The 12,355-nt window shown below is 32.3% G+C and overlaps 1 protein-coding gene across 1 annotated transcript; it reads right to left on the bottom strand.

Moving 5' to 3' along the window:
* Positions 1-8,593: 8,593 nt before the first annotated feature.
* Positions 8,594-12,044, bottom strand: LOC109151763 (threonine dehydratase biosynthetic, chloroplastic-like). Its single transcript, XM_019299454.1, has 8 exons — positions 11,481-12,044; positions 11,072-11,251; positions 10,165-10,641; positions 9,829-10,077; positions 9,585-9,658; positions 9,202-9,319; positions 8,941-9,075; positions 8,594-8,794 (listed from the first exon to the last, which is right to left on the bottom strand). The coding sequence occupies exons 1-8, from the start codon at positions 11,952-11,954 to the stop codon at positions 8,654-8,656; spliced, it is 1,848 nt and encodes a 615-aa protein (XP_019154999.1). The 5' UTR covers positions 11,955-12,044; the 3' UTR covers positions 8,594-8,653.
* Between the last annotated feature and the right edge of the window lie 311 nt (positions 12,045-12,355).

Raw genomic sequence — 12,355 nt, 5'->3', positions numbered from 1 at the left:
CAAACAAGATCGAATACTCTTCCTTACAAAAATTTTACAAATGTCTTTTTAAAAAAAAAAAAAACCACAAAAATTTTACAACGTCAATATATATCATATATTATTACAAACAAAAAAATGAGGTAAGAAATATATGTGCAATTTTAATTATTTTCCATATAAATTGCTACATGAATTGGAAAAATAATAATTGTAGAACAAGATAGAAAACACAAAATGGAAATATAATAACTTCAAAAAAGATATGAAACCAAAAGAAGGAAACAATAATTTCAAAAAAGGAAAAAAATTTGTTTATCATTTACTTCCTTTTTTTTCCTTTGGGGGAAGGAAAAAAGGAAGTAAATGAAAAACAATTTGTTTCATTTACTTGTCATGAAATAAATATGGTATATATCGGCAACTCTATGAGACTGCTTTGATTTTTTATTTAATTTTTAATGCAAATAAGTCCTATTTGTACTAATGGTACCGGGGTTGGACTTTCATTTGGAAGATTATGAGTTCGAGCCTACTACAATGTAATAGGGCCAGTAACATTCAAAAAAAAAAAAAATCCTATTCGTACTATATATTTTAATCATGAAACTAGTAAATATTAACTTATATTTACATATATTTATTATTGTTTTTTTTCCAAAAAAATATTTAATATTATTTTAAATATACTCCTTTGATTTATGAAAAAATCTGCAAAAACTATTCTAGAATATGCGCTATGAGAAACAAATTGTTTTTCATTTACTTTTTTTTTTCAACTCTTCAATTTTCAGCTTCTAGCTTATAGCTTTTCAGCTTTCAGCTACTTTTAAGTTTTTAGCTACTTTTCAGCTTTCAGCTAGGTCTGTCAAACATAGTCAATATAGGTCTTGGGGAATAGAAGACGAATTGTAGGTTTTAATTTTCTCAGATGGCATCTTTGTGCCTCCCCGAAAGTCACAGGATCAAACCCCGGTGGTGGGGTATTGAGTATTGACTCTTTGAACTGCAATAGTTAGAGAAAGTATAGAACAGATACGACCTTATAATAGAGTCAATAGTGTTAAAAAATGCAATTTTGTAGATTTTGAGCCAAGATTTAAAAAAAAAATGGAATAATGCATTTCTTATTTGTTTGGTAAATTTTAAAGCTGTTCAAAACCTTTTATTTTGTTTAGAAACAAGACGGAAAAGTTTTCAATCAAAACAGTTTTGAATAAGGAACATTTTCAAAATGAAAAGAAAAAAATGTTACCTTCCAAGAGCATTCCACGCATCACTTTTATGCCATGGACCCGTGTCCATCAAGATGGACACGGATCTAATATGATGCCGTTCTACAATTCGGGAATAATACTGTCGTTAGTGGCACCATTTTTCTTCCACAATCATTTTTTTTTTATTTGTCAAAAGAATTCAGCGAAATTAAAAATTGTAAATATACTATTACGTAATTGTGAATATAGAGTTCTGCAGTTGTGAATATAGAGTTCAAGAATTATGAATATAGAGTTTAAAAATTATGAACATAGAGTTCAAAAATTATGAATATAGAGTTCTATAATTATGAACATAGAGTTCTGTAATTGTGAATATAGAGTTCAATAATTATGAATATGAAGTTCAAAAATTATGAATATAGAGTTATATAATTATGAACTAAGAGTTCTATAATTATGAACATAGAGTTCTGTAATTGTGAATATAGAGTTCAATAATTGTGAATATGGAGTTCAAAAATTATGAACATAAAGTTCTATAATTATGAATATAGAGTTCAGTAATTATGAACATAGACTTTTATAATTGTGAACATGGAGTTTGTGAAGGAAACTGTCGAATCTGAAGACAAACGCCGTTAACGGCAAAAGAAAACATTTTTTTTTAAAATTGACACGGCATCGTTTTCCATCAAAACGACGCCGTTTTGGTACCGTGTCTACCTTGCAAGGTGGACACGGTTCCAGAGCATAATTTGCCATCATAGTGTATTACTTTCTATTTTAAAACTTGATGCATAGCGTTGTTAATAGACCGAACACGGACAGAGGTTGTTCTTGTTTGTTTGTTAAGATTTTTAGAGTGTTAGTTTGTTAAAATTTTTGAAAATTATGTTTGTGAAAGTTGAGTAAAAGTGGTGATGTAATGGAGTGTGTGTGAGAGGGTATCCTCAAGGAGTGGACCGGAAAGGTGTTGAATAGTAGGTGGTTATGTACAAGAGTGTAGATAGCTAGTTCGAGATGGAGTTGCAAAATATCATGGAATAATTATGTCCAAAGTGCAATGGTAAAGCAATTAACTAATGCAATTAAAAAAAAAAAACTAAGGCAATTAAAAAGCAATAGTAAAACCAAGGGCTTGGACTAGGTCATTTAAGTGTAGATGATATATTGTATCATTGGTTAGAGCTCATGTGTAATGAATGCATTGACAAAATAACTAGGGAATGCATGTGTTCATGAAAATTGTTAAACGATTGTGTTCATGAGCTCTTAGCAAACGAGCATACAAATGTTCATTCGTTTACTTTAATAAGCGAACGTTTATCAAACACAAACACGAGTAGTTTAACGAAATCGATGTTCGCTAACACCCCCAATTTACGTATTGTAGAATTTATCATTTATTTATTTATTTACGGAATATATTATTTATTTTTCTTAATTTACGAAGTGCATTTTAATTAGTAACTTGGTTTTAGTTTTTATGATTATTTTAACTCACGAAACGGAAATAAAAAATAGAAATAGAATTAGAAAGGAAGAAAGAATAATGAATACAATGATGTTGCTTATTTCATAGAAAAGGAATAAATAGATTTAGCGTTAAAAGAGATAATTTAATAATTTGTATTACTTTCGGTGCTAAAGCTAGAAGATGTTTGACATATATTATATATACTAGTTTTTTTACGCGCTTTGCGCGAATGAGATAATGTCCAATAATTATTTTTAAATAAGTATTTCAAAGTATATCAACACAATATTATATCGGAGATGTTCATGCATATGTAAATAAATATTGAATTTGTTTATTTAAATCGGTAATTCAAAATATATAAATACAAGATAATATTTATTGAATTTTTTAATCGATATTTGGTAGTGGTAGTTTTCCCCTACATGTTTCATGCATTGTGAGATGTGTGTCGTAGGTTATCATGTGAAAGTATTGAACAAAATATTAATATTTATTATATTTAATTTGTATAAAATACTTGGTAAATAAATATATATAATGTATTTTGTATTATAACTTTAATATTTAATTACAAGATAATGTAAAAAGAAGACAATGGACAATGCAGTGAATATAATAAATTGATAAATTTGAAGGTAATGAATCTTTGAATTGTAAAAAATATAGATAATATAACTAATGAAATTTTATCTATTTTTAATTTTTTTATAATGAATAATTTTTTTTTTAAAATAAAGGCATTATAGACTTCTAATTCTAAATTAATTAAATGCATATGTATTATTTTTTGTTGTAGCTACTACTTTATTTTAGTTTAATAAGAGTAATAAAGTGACGTATATACTTTTCATCAACAATAATGCAATCATTGATTTTATTTTTTTTTTTTAAAATACATACAAAAAAATTAATGCAAAAGTATAATTGAAATATTAAGTTTTTTTCTGATCTAAATAATCAAAAGAGTATTAAGTTTTTTTCTGATCAAATGATTTTTAAAGTTCTTGATTTATAATCTTTGATGCTTAACTTTGAATGTTATGTATTTATTCAGACTAATTATTTGAACAAAGTTTATGTTAAATTTTATATTATATATATTTTAAATATATTTTAACATATTCGTAGTATATGTTTAACAATTATGCCAACTCTAATTGGGATGTGGTTCGAAACTAGGACTTTTCTTATAGAAATTAATGTGTAAGTTTAAAATAATAAATACTTAACGGAGTATTCTGTTACTAAAGTTTATGCTAATGGAATTATAGTATAATATGAACCATTCATTTTAAGAAACAAAAGAACCGACATTTTTTTGTTCCAGTTAAGGGCCTAACATTATTGGCTCTTATTAGAATTGTAGATTGTAGATAGAATTGTAGATGTAGATGTAGATGTAGATGTAGAAATTGTAGATGTAGATTGTAGATATGCGTTTTTTTTTTTCGTGTATATGTGGTATATATTATTGCAATGTCAAACAGACAACTGATGATACATACACAAAATAATTATGATTATTTAATTGTTTATTTGTCTGATATTCTGATCACAAATTTTATGAATTACGGAGTAGTAAATTAAAATTACATACAAAAACTAATATTATTTGTGTCAATGTCAAACCACTACCTCATAGATTTGGTAATTACATTCTTATTTATAACTCGAACCCAGGACTGCTTGTTAAGTTGGAAAATTTTCAGGTATTATCTTATTGTTTAATTTTTAGGGGGATTTAGAAATTTTCTTCAGTGGGGTCAAAAGAAAAATAAAATGATACACTTAGATGCCGAGTCATAAGTATTGTTGACTATGGATAAAAAATAAATAAAAAAATACATTAAAACGCAATAAAAATATTCAAAACAAAAATATAGTTCAAATAGAAATTACATTATAAATCGCTCATCTCACTATTAATATTTAAAAGATTTTAGTCAGTGTTATTTATTTATATTCTATAGTTATATTATGTGGCTTAGAATAGATTGACTTGAGCTTCTCTGTCTGTTAGGAGAACTCTCGTAGCTTTGTTTTATATAATCTGTAATTTCATTCTGTTATGATTAATTAATGAAATTCATATTCCAATTTGGTATCAGATAGGTTACGACCTCTCCGTTTCTCTTTCCACCTTACCCCCTCAATTCGAATCACAAACGAATTCTCCCCGAAAGTATGTCGCAGTCATCCGAGCGTACGGTCTCCGCTGGTGGTACACCTTCACCGGCGATCTCCAATCAGTTGGTCGGCGCTCATCATCACGTATCCATCAAGCTCAATAGCATAAATTTTCTCTTTTGGAGGACTCAATTAATTCCCTTCTTGAGAGGTCAGGATCTGCTGGGGTACGTGGATGGCTCTACGCCATGTCCACCGGCCACAATTGCCGCAACTGCGACTGGCAAATCCAGCCAATTAGAAAACCCCAATGTTACATATAAAGAATCCAATTAGAATTAGAAATTAATCACATAAATCACAATTATAATCTCACTATTAATATTCAAAACGACCAAAAAATAAAAGAATTAGAAATTAATCTCATAAATCACAATTATAATCTCACTATTAATATTCAAAAAGGCCAAAAAATAAAATTTAGAAAATAATTGCCCTCAAGATACAAACCCAAGACACTTCACACACTAACATAGACCTAACCTCTAAGCTAACTCATCATTCAATTTAATTTTTGTACATCTAGTATTTATACACATTTAGTCTTATATATAAGGTGCCTATATATACATACAATATATAAGGCGCAAAACAAGAAGTAGCTTATATTGTTGTGATCACCGAAGAATTGATCTCCTTGTTTGCATTCATTTTTTTTTTTTTTTTAACAGTTCAGATTTCAGAATTTTTTATTTGTAAATGGCTGATTTGTAATATACTTAGGGTAGTTGAGTAATTTTGCACGATGTGACCTTCATCGTGACCAGGCATTCTGGAAGCACTTAAAAGGGCACGATTCCAAAAGTATAAATAGTCTTTAGGCGTTATTTTCATACTATCTTTCAATTTCCAACCTCCCTCTACATCTTCTCTCCATCCAAACCCTTTAGAACAAAAAATCCATTGTATTCCATCATCTTTTGGAGAAGATTTAGTGGGAGATTACCGTATGTAATTGCAACTTTCACTTTCAATTTCAGATTTACATTCTACAAATTCAATAAAGTAAGGATTTATATTTATTTCTTATTTTTGTACTTTACAAATTACTTTTGAAGTCAAATTCATTGTGCATTATTTCAATTGATTTTAGTTTGTTAATTCCATTATGAGTAGTTAAACTAATTAGGGATTTAGATTGAATTGCTTTGTATGAATGTCAATATAGATTAAAATTGAAAAACCTAGGGCTTGCAATGTCTCTAGAATGAATGTGATTGTGAAATTGGTAAAATTGCTTAACTCTTGTTTGGTTATGGCCCAACTATGCAAGATGTCATTGGATTTGGTGCTTCAGCTATGAGAATAGGGATTCACCATAGCCAAACCTATCACATTTCTAACTTACTCTTGAGAAAGGAGAGTTGGAAGGAAATGAGCACATAAGATGTTTGATTAATTGCCTCACCTAGTCTAATTGCTATGAGAATGGGATTAGAACCTTGGTGAGAGTCCAATGTCCATGAGAGTGGCATTGGCATTGACGACTTAACTTCTTTGCATTCATTGTTGAACATGGTTTAGCCTAGAATCTTAGAACACTAAGAAGTATTTGTACATTGATATTTGATCTAAGTCGTCTGATCTCTTTTATCCTTGTCTATTACTTAATCATTTAGTTGTTTTATAGTTGTCTCTATGCAAACAAAACTTCCATTTTAGTTAGCTTTCAAACACTCGATGATCTTGTGTTTAACCTCTCTCTACTCAATTCTTTTATAGCCATTCCTAGAGGACGACACTCACTAAAACATCACCGCTAAAACCAACTTTCATTTGTATTGATTCGTTAGAGGGAAACACAATTCAAACTTAATGTCTTTAACCAGCATGCGATGACCAGTATCTACCATTTACCGAACACCTCAGCAAATTGGGACCTCCCGTTTAGAATGATCTTTTGTTAAACGCAAGGCCATATTAGAAACCCTAATGGCTCATTAATTTGGTTCATGGGAATATAAATTTTTTGGAGTTTTATTTATTTAAATTTGAGAATTTTTTAAAACCATGTTTGGTTGATAGTTGATTGAATTTCTTGGAATTTCAATTCTTCAAATTTGAGAAAAAATGAATTTCAAAGGTTCCATTCGGTATTTTAAATTCCACACCATTTGACAATATGGATACAACATTTTGGACAATATTTACCTACACATATCTCTATTATGTAAAGACATTTAAGTCCTTATACTAATTATTTTTACTAATTTTTTCCATAAAAATGAAATTTGACATTATTCATTCTCATAAAATTTAAATTTTATTCCAAGTTAATACCCAATTTGATCCTTCGGCTATTAGGATTTCACTACTTTGGTCACTGATTTTTAAACTTGATTAATTTTATCCCTAACTATGCAATTTTTACCTAAAATATTCATTTGTTAAAACCAAAATAGTCTTGATTAAGACCATTTTAGTTAACAATTGCATAGTTGGAGATGAAATTTAACAAGTTTAGAAGTCGAAAAACAAAGTGATCAAATTTAATAGTCGAAGAACCAAATTGGGTATTAACTCTTTTATTACATATACATTCTTTTTGGCGAACTATAAATTGGCTGTAAATTATGATTTTCAATTGCATTTTTCTTTATGATGCACTTGATTTCAAAATTCATAGCTAGTGTATAAGCATTTGGATATATATTTGATGCATATTACATGATTTACTTCCTCCACCAATTTTCACGGTGATGGGTCCTTAAGTATGAAGTTCAAACTTTTAAATTTAATTACGATTTAATAGGATAGTAGACAAAGAGAATAAATGCAAATTATATCATACATTAAGGTCTACTATAAATATTGTAAACCCTAGTTCAGATTATGTACTTACAGTAAAATTTAAGAATAAAATTCACCACGTGCATATTTATATCATGGACCAAAATTCATCACGTGCATTGTAAATTTTGATCTAAATTATATATCTATAATTAACACACTGCAAGAACATTACAAGTTGAGTTATTATAATACAAATACTCTTGTTGAATTAGAAAACAATTTATTAAGATAGTAGGCAAAGAGAATAAGGTTCCTACGAATACATAAGAGGACGTTACAAGTCTAGTTATTATAACAAGAATACTCTTGTTGAAAAGTCTCGCTGGATGGTTTGATTGAATTGGGCAGTTTATACATGGCAAATTATACTATGAATCATGGTTCATATTACAAAGTAGATAACGAATAAATATCTATTTTTAATGTAATATAAATTTATTTTTAAGTAGTGATAGAGATTATACCTTACTTGTATATTTGTACATGTGCTCGATACCCATACAGGGACCAAGAGGCTCGTTTTCCGAGCATGTCCAACCGCCTTGGGCTTTGCCCAACCCGAGCCTAGAGCGTGTTTTTCCCCTTGGAGTAACCTTCCCAAACACATCAGGTCGGGAAGATTACTCCGAGCACCGAACCCTAGTATTATACAACTCAAACACATTGAGTGGTTGCATCTACTTCACAGGTATCAAGAATATAATTTCCTTGCACGTGGATCTATTAGAGTTGCCTCCATCCTCGCCCGGGCATGCGAGACATGTGGTTAACATGCCGAGCTCCCAACATGTGTCCCCACCAACCATCTATATAAAGTCCATTTAATGCTTGAGATGGGGACCTTTGAATTTTTACAATTTTACTCATTTGATACCTAAGCTCGAGAACGTCTAATCACGTATCCAGGCACAGCTACCCAAGACCATACACACAGTAAACCGAACACAATACTTCAACTTATTCATTAAAAATAAACTTTCAAACAGTATAGCTTTCAATGCATTAGGAGTTGGAAAGCCCTATTGCTGTTTTCCACTGCATATTCATATCCTAGGTTGTGTGCACAATCCTTAAACTCACCAATCTCGCTGTCTGCAACTTGGATACCCACCAACACATTCGCACCTTCTGCTCCCTATCAAATGGCAATTCAATACAAGTGAAACAAAGATATATATATATATATATATATATTAGTTGCTTGCACATATATATGGTCAAATTAAACATGATCAAGGAAGAAGCTATAAACTGCTAATTAAGGTTGTGAGTGATGGAAACCTGTGAGCGATAATGGAACAGACTAATGTTCCAGCGTGGGCTGAAAGCATCTAAGAACTTCATCAAGGCACCTGGCCTCTCTGGAAACACAAATCTGCATAACACCTCATCTTCAACATTGGACCGCCCTCCCATCTGATAAACATGAAAAGCTGCAGACTTTAGCTGTCTAGTTCAATTCTGATCATGTTAATAAGTTCATCTTATCATAAATTTTTAGTTTTGGGGACAAGGAAGGAGAGAAATTCAAAGGGGAATTACCAAATGCCTTAGATGATCTTTGACAAGGTCATTATTTGTAAGATCAATAGTATAAAGTCCAGCAGATGACATCCTCTCCATCATTGCCTCAAGTTCTATTTTTAAGTGAAGACCAACACTGCAATGAAAGTTACAAATAACTCAAGTTCAGACAAACAGGAACAACATATAACTGAAAACAACTTATAAAACAAGTATCCTTTTGTCTCTGCATGTTAAACTAACATGTTTGTCCAAAGAATTCAAACTAAAAGTCTAAGCTGATAGTTGGACTGCACATTTATGTTTATATATTATATATGCTCAACACGCCCTCATGTGTGCGAGCCAATTACTTTTTACGGGTTTCAAGCAACACATGATCGAGATCAAAGAGTTCTTGCCTGTATAGTGCCACAGCTTTTTCTTTACTAGAAGTGCATCTGCACTTGAACTCAGTAATGTTCATTGGTCCTACCTGCAATTGAGATTACTATATGTTAGACTGAAATGGTTACAGAGTAAAAGAATGAATCTACATAAGAAATTAAATAACAGCAGAAGAAGAAAGATAACTAATTTTGTTTCCACTTTCTGCTCTTATAACTTGTATAAGCATATATGGTAATTACAAATTGCAGGACATACAAGTTCACAGAATTGCTTGAAACTGCCAGGATCATCTGGCATGAAAGTTGCGAGCACGGCTTCCTGCTGCCTACCAATATCTGCGAGTTCAGTTACCAATCTAAGCCTGTCAAAGTTCATGTTTGCTCCACTAGTGATTACAACAACATTTTGATTTTTGTGGCCATAGTGCTTGCAATATGCTTCGGCTCCAGCAAGAGCAAGTGCACCAGCAGGCTCTAAAATGCTTCTTTTCTCCTCAAACATGTCCTTCATTAGAAATGGAGTTATTAGAACAAAACAAACACAACCCAAATCTAAAAATCAAATTTTGATTCCATTGAAATTAAAGGCAACCTTTATTGAGGCACAAATGGCGTCACGGCTAACAAGAACCACTCCATCGATCGTCTCTCTGCAGATACGAAACGTTTCTTCACCGACTACTTTAACAGCTACGCCATCTGCAAAGCCTCCAACTTGGTCCAACATTATTCTCTGATCTCGGTGCAGTGACAACGCCATGGCATTTGCATCAAATGGTTCAACTCCTATGATCTTTATGTTTGGATTTACCATTTTCACATAGGCAGCAATGCCTGCAATAAGCCCCCCACCCCCAACAGGCACAAATATTGCATGTATTGGACCATTTATTTGGTTCATAATCTCCTTCCCAACAGTACCCTGCCCTGCAATCACATCAGGGTGATCAAAAGGAGGAATGAAGGTTCGCCCTTCCTCCTCGCCACGCTTCTTGGCATATGCTTGAGCTTCATCATATGAATCTCCCACAAGAACAACACTTGCACCAAGCCTCTCAACTGATTGCCACTATAAGGATTCAAGTAAAAGACCATAAAAGAATATTAATTAAAGTTAAATAACAGAGAGCATTTTATTAAACACACCCAAAAAGTATGTTGCCATGTAGGTAAAGACACTGTTTGGTAAAATAGTTAGCCTATCAGTCAATTTTGACTTATTTGACCACTATTAACTGTTTGACTTGATTAAATAAGCAATAGCAATATGAGTGTTTGATTAACTAACAACTTATAACTTTTTGTAACAACTTTTTGTAGCTTTTTCGATCAGCTTTTTGATAAAGTCATTTTGTATGTAATCAGCTAACAACTAACAACTAACAACTAATTTACCGAATACTTTTCTACAATCAGCTAATGCTATCAACTAGTCAAACCCACTAATCCAATCAGCTAACAATCATTTACCAACCACTCTCAAAACTTAAAAGCCTAACCTTGATTTCTGGTGTTGTAACAGGCATCACAATTACAGCATTGCACCCAAGTCTCTGAGCAGATAATGCAACCCCTTGAGCATGATTCCCAGCTGATGAACAGATAACCCCTCTTTCCAACTGCTCCTTTGGGAGTTTAGCCATCATATTGTAAGCTCCTCGAAGCTTGAATGAGAATACCTGCCAATTTAGTACACTATTAGTTACTGTAGATTACTATAATAGCAAACAAGGCTTCTTCATTCCAGACAAGATACCAACTTTCTTTGCTGATCGACTCAAACTAAGAAAGTTAATGTGACCCATTTGGTTGGTTATATTGAATCACCCACCTTTTGACGTATAAAAGGAAAAAGAAAATAGCTTTATTGGTAAATAAATAAAGTAGGAAGAAGGAAAGAAGCATTACAGGTTGAAGATCCTCTCTTTTGAGCCAGACATTGTTGGCCAACCTCTCAGATAGCTTCGGAGCGAGCTGCAATGGCGATTCATAGGCGACATCGTACACCTTCGAAGACAATATGCTAGTCAAATACTCAACCGCATTGTCCCTACCAGTGCCATTATTGGCCTGAAGCGAAGGATTCGGAATAAGGTACCCAGGACCGCACTGCAGTGAGCTCGGAGACACTCGCGGCAGTTCAGCTGGCGGCGGAGGAGGAGGACACGGCCGCGTATCTGTTGAGGTGGACGTGTCGACAAACACCTCCGACGCTACCGCCGCCGCAGGTCTCGGCAACGTCGCCCGGCAGAGAACGGCGCGGCTTGTCCTCCTAGCGCCGGCGGTTTTGACCGTGTTTTTAGAGGGAATGGCGTACGTGGCCGCCGAAGATTTAGGATGTAAATACGGAGATTGTGCAGGGGAGAAACAGACAACGTCCATTTTTCGCCTCTGGTGCTTCTTGGAGCCGCTGTAGAACAGGATCTGGATTACTTCATAGCTTCAGCTTTAAAAAGATATTTCTGCATCACCTTGCCGAGAAAAGAAAAACAAATTAAAGTTCTCCATGAGTAACACGTTTCCTTATTAAGTAATTTCTTTTAGTGCTATTGTTGTTGTTCCCAAAATATTCAATCCTCAACCCAAGACTTTCCATGTGTAACTAACATAGAGGCTAGATATTTTTCATGATGAGATTCAATCTTGAGGTATTGTTTCCAAACATCACTTTTATAGTTCTATGACCAATTGAGATGTCTATGGAATTTTTTTTTTTTTAGTATTATTGACTCTATTACAAGATAATGTATATTTCATATTTTTTATATCTATTACAGTCTAAA

The sequence above is a fragment of the Ipomoea nil genome, unplaced genomic scaffold (genome assembly GCF_001879475.1).
Source record: "Ipomoea nil cultivar Tokyo-kokei standard unplaced genomic scaffold, Asagao_1.1 scaffold0268, whole genome shotgun sequence".
Lineage (NCBI taxonomy): Eukaryota > Viridiplantae > Streptophyta > Magnoliopsida > Solanales > Convolvulaceae > Ipomoea > Ipomoea nil.
This window is presented reverse-complemented; position numbering and strand designations above follow the sequence as displayed.